At 47.4% G+C, this 9,719-nt stretch overlaps 4 protein-coding genes across 4 annotated transcripts; 1 reads left to right on the forward strand and 3 right to left on the reverse strand.

The window, feature by feature from the left end:
* Positions 1-293: 293 nt before the first annotated feature.
* On the reverse strand, positions 294-1,691 carry AtWU_10053 (uncharacterized protein; the record flags this gene model as incomplete). Its single annotated transcript, XM_035505159.1, has 4 exons — positions 294-930; positions 977-1,118; positions 1,178-1,503; positions 1,570-1,691. The coding sequence occupies 4 exons, from the start codon at positions 1,689-1,691 to the stop codon at positions 294-296; spliced, it is 1,227 nt and encodes a 408-aa protein (XP_035361052.1).
* Positions 1,692-3,182: 1,491 nt separating this feature from the next.
* AtWU_10054 (E3 ubiquitin-protein ligase RNF103) lies at positions 3,183-4,578 on the reverse strand (the record flags this gene model as incomplete). The annotated part of the gene is made up of 2 exons (XM_035505160.1): positions 3,183-4,371; positions 4,439-4,578. The coding sequence occupies 2 exons, from the start codon at positions 4,576-4,578 to the stop codon at positions 3,183-3,185; spliced, it is 1,329 nt and encodes a 442-aa protein (XP_035361053.1).
* A 633-nt stretch (positions 4,579-5,211) lies between these two features.
* cyp3 (putative peptidyl-prolyl cis-trans isomerase) lies at positions 5,212-6,091 on the forward strand (the record flags this gene model as incomplete). Its single annotated transcript, XM_035505161.1, has 4 exons — positions 5,212-5,281; positions 5,492-5,637; positions 5,706-5,843; positions 5,900-6,091. The coding sequence occupies 4 exons, from the start codon at positions 5,212-5,214 to the stop codon at positions 6,089-6,091; spliced, it is 546 nt and encodes a 181-aa protein (XP_035361054.1).
* A 199-nt stretch (positions 6,092-6,290) lies between these two features.
* On the reverse strand, positions 6,291-9,498 carry AtWU_10056 (alanine--tRNA ligase; the record flags this gene model as incomplete). The annotated part of the gene is made up of 6 exons (XM_035505162.1): positions 6,291-6,464; positions 6,531-8,939; positions 8,999-9,034; positions 9,123-9,149; positions 9,200-9,345; positions 9,405-9,498. The coding sequence occupies 6 exons, from the start codon at positions 9,496-9,498 to the stop codon at positions 6,291-6,293; spliced, it is 2,886 nt and encodes a 961-aa protein (XP_035361055.1).
* Positions 9,499-9,719: the final 221 nt, after the last annotated feature.

Consider the following 9,719-nt stretch of genomic DNA (forward strand, 5'->3'; position numbering starts at 1 on the left):
TAGAAGGAAGATATACATATCCATATTGAGACGCCGTAGTGTTCATTTGATGCCCGCATCAAATAACCCGTTGCGAAGCTGAACCCTCTATATGTGGTCTCCGAAAGTACTTCATGAACCTAAATTAATCTGTAAGAGACCGTCTGACAAACACACCAAACCATGTCTCTCGCTGGTATCTCACAATGGCTTAAGGGCATAAAGTATAACAGGGTGTTGAGGTTGATTGGTACGCTTCGGGATCGGTGGTCTACACAAGCCAGTTGAGTTACAGCCAATGGACATAAGGTTTGCTAACGGGGACCAAGTGCCCTTTGACTGAACAGATTAAGATCTCTAATATCCATGGAGATAGCAGTCCATTGAGACCTCACAACATCGTACTCCCCCTTCACCTCCACTCTGCACACCCCCCTAGGGCCTCGTATACCAATAGGACCAGAAATGTACATGACACCGCGACGAGATGTGTGCGCGTTGCGAGCCCAGCAGTAATTTAATCGCCACTTGAAAGCCAGCAGCGCCATACGTAGGTCGGAACCAGACCCAAGGTTTGGCAGCGGTAATTTCTGCAACGCAGTAATGCACAGTGAAGTAGGTGGATGGGAGCAGTCCCTGGTCGACGGGCTGCCATCTTGGAAGTTCAGGGGAGGCGGCTGTGACACAAACCGAGAAACGTCGTCAAGTCCATCCGATCCTTGCAATACTGAGGGCAATAAATTTGCATCTAGAGAAATAAAAGACCCAGACACCTGCTCATCCATCAAACCTGGGCTAAGTCTGGAAATCTGTCTGCTCCACAGAACCAAAAAAGCATCCTTAATTGCGTGTGCCACACTTAAAGGCCTCATGCATCTGTGCAGGCAGTCGCCGTCTTCTGCAGTTATTGGCTTTGAAACCCAGGCGAGACCATTCTGAGATAGTTCTAGTCTGTACCAATGAGCAAAATATACTGTACTAATCAGGACATACATACCCAGATCGATAGTATACAGGGGGTGCACGGTATGGAAATCGGTGTTCCAGCCAAACTCCTGCGACAGACAGTGGCCCCCCCAACATATAATTAAGTAGTCGTGTTTGGGATGAGACGTCCAAAACAGCCGAAATTAACTCATCTATATGTTCATGACTGGTTAATTTCAAAATGACTGAAGGACCATCTGCTCGCAAATACCTTTCAGACCCGAGAGCTTGTTCTTGTCAAGGGCTAGTTTCCTAAACGCTTGCCACTCAGGGTCTGTCGCTACATAAAAGTTTCCTTCCTGTAAGCGAGGCCAACTCAGGGGAAGGAAGCGAGTTTGTATAGTAGCGGCATGTTCTGAGTGGGGAGGAACATATTCGTCCGGGTCAAACTTCCCAGTCCTGGACGAGGCATCGAGGCCTGGCAGATTCTCCGGTGACTGATCAATATCGTAGAGCGACTCATCAAACCGCAGGATAGCGAGTGAAGTTAAGAGATGAAGCGCTGTCCCACACAGAAAAAAGGTAGCTATGAATTTCCTGAAGCACCTGTGAGTAAAGGAAGTGATACCACGACACCTTTGGACTATGAGCTGCTCAGCATACCTGGCCCATGGGCGTTTAACCTGTAGTTGACGAATAGTGACCGAGCTTGAATCCCGAGGTAATGGTTGGCTTATCCGGAATGTTACCTGGGATTTTCGAAGTATTCGTCTAGCATGATACATTGAGAGAACTCGGCCGCCGTTTTCGATTATTCGAGAAACATTTCAAAACATCAATCGAGCTAAAAACCAATGTAGCTTTATTGCCCAGTTTGCTGATATAGGTTGTAACGGATTAAACCAATCGACCAGGGCAAGGCTTACGCCCAGCAATTTTCAATTTCAGACTCAGAGAGGTATAGCGAATACCGTAGTATTGATGATTTGTAGAAATACTTACCACTGCCATAGTATAAGGAGCAGAAAGTGTTATTCCGCGTTAGTAGGCCCGGCCGCTGTAGCACGTGAGCCAAGCCATCTTATCAGCCATAGAGCTTCCCCAACTTCACATGATGTGCGGAGTACTGAGATAATGTGTCCTGATGTAGCTGGTCTTTTGCCTAAAAAACATCAGCCATTCTCCACTGTAATATCAAGCTATCCAACTTGATATACTTTAAATTTTATTTACATTCTATAATCCTACTCACGCCAAAGGGTGACCAAGGGTTGCATTGACGAGGCTCAGATGGCCTGGGCCCATACCAGTGTTGCTATCCCACACGCCTACAATGCATCCTCTACCCCTATGCCCTATTGCTATTCTTCGAACACATCATGTCATAACGCAACCAACTTTTGCTGCGCACACGTATCTTATTGCAAGTAACTCCTGGTGGGGTGGCTGCTACTGATTGTTATATATGGACGTTCAAAGAAATCAAAGGCAGAAATCTTTGGGGCGCCACACAAATCTTGCATTAGGATCCTCGCAATTGGGGTAGCTTTTATAGTGACCATTGGTGCCGCCTTCAGGATATATTTTCATTCTGGACAAGATGAATCCCCCGATGGTATAACGCGGATATAGGGTCAGCGATAACGTTGAGACGACAAGGATCGGGAATGTTGCATTGTCTAAATGTCAACAATAACCATCGTCGCACACTACTCACTGAAATGGCTACCTTACCTGTCAACATGGCCTAGAAGTATCCAATATCTAACCTACAACATCCGTGTGACTGGGAGAGTAACCCCGGAGGATGAGGCAAGTGTGTAGACTATGGCCAGTATGATGAATTTAGCCATGCCGTCTGAGATCCGTGATTCCAAGTTAACGTAGGGGGAAAAACATAAAATAAAATAAAAAACCAATTTCATTTGAAACATGCCAACGCCAATATACCCAGCCATGCATTGCCCGCTAAAAGCCAGATGCTACCAGTTTCTCACCTGCACAAAGTAGTCTGACCTGAACTCGAGTGGTCTCCACAAACGCCAGGATCCGTGCCAGAAAGTCGACATGTGCTGAGATCAATTACAGTGAGAGGAGATATTAGATATGACCTCAGCCAAGCAGGGACACATTACCCTATGAGGGTGCATCAATGTACTGTACAAAGCCGCAGGCGTGTGCTGCACCCTGTGCAAGGATAACCACGAGTCTGCCCAACCGGCATTCCAGATGTCGAGAGGCAGAGAACATATGAGACTTCAAGTTAAGTAATTATTTCATATAGAAGGTCCTGCTTCAAGTTCACCAAGCGTTCGGTTGTTATCTGAATAACGGACGTCTGCGTTCCTATTCGCAACTCCTCTCGATGCACGATTGCCCCGGAAACCGAAGTTCAGTGGAAAGTAAGATGCAGTGAAGATCCCTAACCTTTGGTCCCTCCGACCTGGCTGTGTAGACGAAGTGTCAGGCACAGGAGATGTGGGCTGGTGGTTAGATTGAGGCGCTCGCCAAAGGCGCAAGCGCGAGAAGCCCGCTCTGTGGGTCAAGGGGCGCCGTTGCGCATGCTGCTCCGGGAAACCCGACGACGACCGCAGAAAGTTCACTCTTCCACCTATAAAAACAGCCTGTGGCGGGTTTATAGGTGTCATTCGTGTCATGCCACGTCGACCCTGTCGTTCTGAACTAGCAGGCAATTCAGAAGTTTCTGCGCGAGGTTTCGGGATGTAGTAATCTGCTTTACATAGGGGACAGCAGGCCCGTCGACTTGTCAACCATGGGTCAACACAAGAAGCATGAAAAGCATGTCCACATGTAAGCCCCCGTATATCATCTTCATCCTCGATCGTATCGAGACAGATAGCACAAGTATCACCTGGATTTGCCAGGAAATCGGCAGGTACAGCGGTGCGGATATGGTCCTCAAGATCTCCAACATCCTCTACGATGACATGGTTGAGCGCGTGGTTACGGGGCTGCTCCGGGGCTGATATGTTGGCGTTGTCGTTTACTCCGATGTTTGCAGGGCTTGGCTCGGGATATCTCTGGCTCTTCTCTTCAGAATGTGGTAGCGTTGTCTCCAGGTCTTCTAGTGGTGCAGACGTCTGTGAAGTGTTCGAATCAACCCGCTGATGGCTTTTGAGTGGCGATGCCAGCATGGATGAAGGTGTGCCAAGCGAAGCAGATATCATGTAGTTCTCATCCTTGAGGCTTTGCGACCGGCTATTTGGTGCCGAAATCCCGCCTGCAGTGGAAAGGCCTTCATTCTCACGGGATGACCTCCATGCTTTATACTTGGTCAGTGGAAACCTCTCGTTGACGTCGTCCATAGTCATCAGCTTCTTTTCTCGGCGTCTTCGGTGCGTTCGTGGCATGGCGACCAGATCTATAGGCTCGCCTGTCTCTTCACTGCGTAGTTGGCGATTGCGTTGGTTATATCGAAAGCAATATTTCACACCAACGATGATCCTGGAATGCGATGGTCAGATAAGCATATTGGCGCAGCAAAAGCCTAGTGATACCAACTTGGACATACCATAGATTGGTGAAAACAACACCAAACCCGAGGGCGACGAAAAATAGTAGAGGCGAACTAGTAGGGCTTGAGCTGTTGTTATTCCCATTACGATCTGTACTAGTGGCACTGGAAGAGGAGCCTGTGGTCGTTGAGGACATGTCGACAGAAGAAGGCGATTGGGGAGAGGGGTGGACAACGTTCACTTGAATAGACTATGCCGAAGAGGGTGTCAAAGAATGGGAATTGTTGCGCGTATAGCAGCGTACTAAATGCAGTGTACCAAATTGACGAAGTAAAAAGACACTTCTTAATTATAGATTGTCTCTGCGAGGTTGGTCGACAATCCCATATAAGTTCATCTAGATGAGGGCACCAACTCCCAGGCTCATGTTAAAGGACGCCCCGGGAAGGTCATCACTGACACCGATATATTTGGAGCTTCCAGGCTTTCAAAATGGAGCCTAATCTGGTGTTGGATGCTCACCAAGTCCGATGGGGGGAGAGGAGGTGAAGTGAGAACAAATACTCCAACGTCGTGGTCGCCAAACACAGACACCTAAGACTTGGGCGTCCGAGTCACGGGGGCAGGCGATCGATCCATCATGTCGGAACCCACTGCGGGGACGGACGGGTAGTAAAATTAAACAGACACAGCCAATTCAGGAAACATCGTCATGGCCATCAGGATTCAACCACTTGTAGCTACTAGCACGAACCCAGTCTTCAACAAGGTCGATATCGCCTGCACAATACCAGCAGCGACATAAAGGGAAACCAGACAGGTGGACAGAATGGACAGCACAACTTCAACCTCGCATATAGACAGAAATCCCGTGGTTTTCTTTGATATAGCCTTAGGAGGTATGTACATCAAGTGATACAATCTGTTGCAACCCCGTTCTCCTGACCCAGTCAAGCTACAAAAGCACGTCCATTTAAAACTTGAAATGAGGTCCATCAATATGTCGATTCGCTGGTGTTGTGCTGCTACTGGTTCATACAGTATTAAAGCTTGCACTATGCAACAAATTGAATACTAAATGGATAGTAACTGAGATATCACTGTGACAGGCGAGCCTCTAGGTCGTATAAAGATGGAACTATTTGCCGATGTTACGCCCCGAACAGCAGAGAACTTTCGCCAGTTCTGTACGGGAGAAAGTAAAAATGCACAGGGACGACCGCAGGGATACAAAAATAGCAGATTCCATCGAGTAGTATGTTTATGAGAGGAACCCAATAGGCGTTTGAATGGAGAGATGCTAATCCTATCCCATCGGAAAAGATCAAAGACTTCATGATCCAAGGTGGCGACTTCGTCAATGGAGATGGGACGGGGTCTTGTACCATTTACGGTACTCCAAGGTTCTCGGATGAAAATTTCCTATTGAAGCATGATCATGCTGGCCTACTTAGTATGGCAGTAAGTCCATGAGCCACAAGACATCCATCGAACTATACAATGACTAATTCCCCTAGAACTCTGGTCCGAACACAAATGGGTGTCAGTTTTTCATTACAACAACTGCAACCCCATTTTTGAATGGCAAGCATGTTGTTTTTGGTAAGGTGGTCGAAGGGATGGATGTCGTGCGGATGATTGAGAACACCAGAACGACGCGAGATAAGCCCAACCAAGATGTTCTGATTGTGCAATGTGGGGAGATGTGACACAATGATCGAAGGATGTTTTAGCATCAAGTTTCCAGTGGCATGATATTTTCCATTTATGTTATACAGAGATAAAAAGAAAAGAGCCATAAGCATTAAACCCAGAAAAAAAAAGGTAGCTGTCCTTTCGTGGATTTCACTATCGGTCACTTAAGTTCTGTCAATCCCACTAAATGTTGGCTACAGCATAACCAACAACCTATAACTTCAACTTGCCAAGGTAATCAGAAGCCAAGCTGACAGCTTCGTCGACTCTGTCGGGATTGACTCCATTGCCGACTGAAGTAGCTCCTTTACCTCCCGCCTTTCCCCCGACTGCACCAGAAACGATAGCTGCCCACTCACTAGCGGAGGCACCGGCCTCGCTTGATGACTATACAATCATTGATTGTATTAGTTACAATGACATAGGGCCGGAGTTATAACGATAACGACTTACCTTGGACACGTAACAGCCATGTGCAACACGGCCTTGATCGGTGCTTGCAGCCAAAACGTATACCGACTTCTCGGGTAACTTTGACTTAACGTAATTTAGAGATTCGCTAATCGCTTTGGAATTCGCAGAGATGGGGAGCTTGGCGACAAGCCAACTTCTGTCTTGATTTTCCGGGGCTTGGAAATAATTAGTTATGGTTTCGAGCGCGACTTTTGATTCGAGTTTTTGTAGAGCCTTTTGACCATCGAGAACCTCCTTGTTGATACGTGCGAAACGTTCGCGAAAGGCGGATTTCTGTACAGCAGAAATCGAAAGCTGATTGAGCTCGGCCTGGATCTGCTTTGCCTCCTTCTCTTTTTCTGGAGTTAAGGGCATTGCTTCTAAACGATCAAGCCTTTTTTGGAACTCCGCTGCCAAACGCTGCACTTCATGCGCATCTTCTCCGGTCACAGCGATAATTCTGCGGATACCCTTGGCGATACCGCCCTCTTCCAGAACAATGAGATCTTTAATGTCCCCTGTCTTCTGCACATGGGTACCCCCACAGAATTCAATGCTGACCTCTTTCCAACGCGGATCCTTCACATTCTGGAGTATCTCACCCAGCTCCACACCAACGGAGACAACGCGGACCGGGTCGGGATAAGTTTCTCCAAATACGGCACGAACTCCAGAGATCTCGCGGGCTGTTGCAAGAGGAAGCTCTTGAGAGTAGACAGTACAGTTTTGTCGAATATACTCAGTCGAGATCTCTTCAATCCGAGCCAGATCTTTGTCCGAAATAGCAGACTTGTGAGAGAAGTCGAACCTCAGCTTCTCCGCTGCGACGAGGGAACCCTTTTGCTCCACACCGTCCCCTAAAACAGTTCTGAGCGCAAAGTTAAGAATATGCGTTCCAGTGTGGTTGTTCCTGATCGGCCAACGGCGCAGTTCATCATATTCGCAGATGACAGTATCACCTACTGAGATGGAGCCATATTTCATGAAACCAGTGTGCAGGACGTATCCAGCATAAAGCTGAACATCACCTACTTCAAGCTCGGATTGTCCATCGATGACAATTTTACCCGTGTCATTCTCTTGCCCACCCTGTTCAGCGTAGAAGTTCGTTCGGTCAAGGATGATTCCAAGTTGCTCGCCGTCGGGCACCTCGTCCGTAGATGAATGGAACATCTTGCCCTGGTATATGGCCTTCACTTGGGCGGTAATGTTACCCTTTCCAAACTTGGCAGTGTCATCAGTCTTGGGGACGTCATTCATGGCTTCGAGCTTGCCCAGATCGTGAACATCCAACTTGACCGTCTCAGCGGAAGTTTTCTTCTGGCCTTTGCTTGCTTCCTTTGCTCGTGACCGCGCTTCCTCGAACTCCCGGTCATCGATCTGCAAGCCCCGTTCTTCTGCCATTATACGAGTAAGGTCGACCGGGAATCCGAACGTGTCATAGAGCCTCCAAACATCGGCGCCGTGCAATTTGTCGGCCCCCTTTGCCTTAGCCTGCTGGGCATAATGTTCAAATTGCCGCTCGCCGCGATCCAGAGTCTTAGCAAATGACATCTCTTCTTCGTCTAATATTTCCATGACGTCCGGTTGTTTCCTTCTCAGTTCTGGAAACATATCGCCCAGTTGATCAACGACTGTTGGAACAATCTTTGAGAAGAAGTTGCCGATCTCGACACCAAAATATTTTCTGGCATATCGAGCACCCCGGCGGAGAACACGACGGATGACATAGCCGCGGCCATCATTATTTGGAACCGCACCATCTGAGATTGCAAACATCAAGGTCCGAACGTGATCCGCTATGACACGATAGGCAGTATCAATACCATCAGAATCATCACTACCGAAGGATCCACGGTATTCCCTGGCTCCGGTAACATCTCGAATGGTTTGGAATATGGGAGTGAACACATCTGTATCGTAGTTTGACGACTTATTTTGCAAGATAGACACCAATCTCTCAAACCCCATTCCGGTGTCGACATGCTTGTTGGGCAATGGCCGCAGGGATCGATCTGTTTCACGATTGTATTGGATGAAAACGTTGTTCCAAATTTCCAATACATTTGGGTCATCTTGATTGACTAGATGAGCAGCATTACGTCCACCGATTCGGTCATAGTGAATCTCGCTGCAAGGGCCACATGGGCCTTGATCACCCATCTCCCAGAAATTGTCCTTCATGTTGCCTGGGAGAATATGATCCTCCGGAACGCCAACGGCTTTCCACAGATCTTTGGCCTCGAGATCTGGCTCTAGACCACCTTCCTTATTTCCTTCGAAATAGGTAACGTAGAGACGTCCGGGATCTAAACCGTAGATCTTGGTTAACAATTCCCAAGAATAGCGAATCGCATCCTCTTTAAAATAGTCCCCAAAACTCCAGTTGCCGAGCATTTCAAAGAACGTCTAATAATCAATTGTGTATTAGCATCATAAAAGCCACGGATTTGGTGGCGTTCTCTCACATGATGATAACTATCCTTGCCCACGTCGTCGAGGTCCTACATTTGCGAGAATCAGTAGATGCTCAAGTCTCTTCGACTAACCCAGCCTTTCAATTCTGGTGGCGATCATGCGCATTGCACTTACATTATGCTTTCCTCCTGCGCGAATGCACTACAGGTTGTGTTAGAATTAGCTAAAAATGGTAGGGTTAAAGTACTGACTTTTTGAGTGTTGACTGCACTTTTCAAGTTTGCGAAATCAGAGTGAGGATCCACCGTTCCTAAAAAGATCGATTTGAACTGGTTCATTCCAGCATTGGTAAATAGCAAGGTTGGATCAGAATGAGGAACAACGGGGGACGAGGCAACTGGCGGTTTTTAATATGATCAGTTTTGACCGAGAAATTGCCCCGAAAAGAATACTTACCAAAAGTGTGGCCATTTTCTTTGAAATATTGAAGGAACGTATCACGGACACGTTTGGAGGTCCATTCCAACTTAAGATCATTATCTGAAGCCATACTGAATGGTCTTGTGATGGTTTTTGCAGGCAGAATATTTGAGAGTGGGGGAGTGTGAAGGTGGTAGAATGTTCTGGGTTGCGACCTAAAGGGTGAACATAGATGAGTCAAAGCCAGTTCCCCCTCCTTTATGAACCTATGAATACGCATCAAGCGAGTCGTCGGTTGTAACATCCAGTTTTATTTAGTTTGAATGTTCACCCTGTCATGTGCAGTACCAT

The sequence above is a fragment of the Aspergillus tubingensis genome (assembly GCF_013340325.1).
Source record: "Aspergillus tubingensis WU-2223L DNA, scaffold_11, whole genome shotgun sequence".
NCBI lineage: Eukaryota > Fungi > Ascomycota > Eurotiomycetes > Eurotiales > Aspergillaceae > Aspergillus > Aspergillus tubingensis.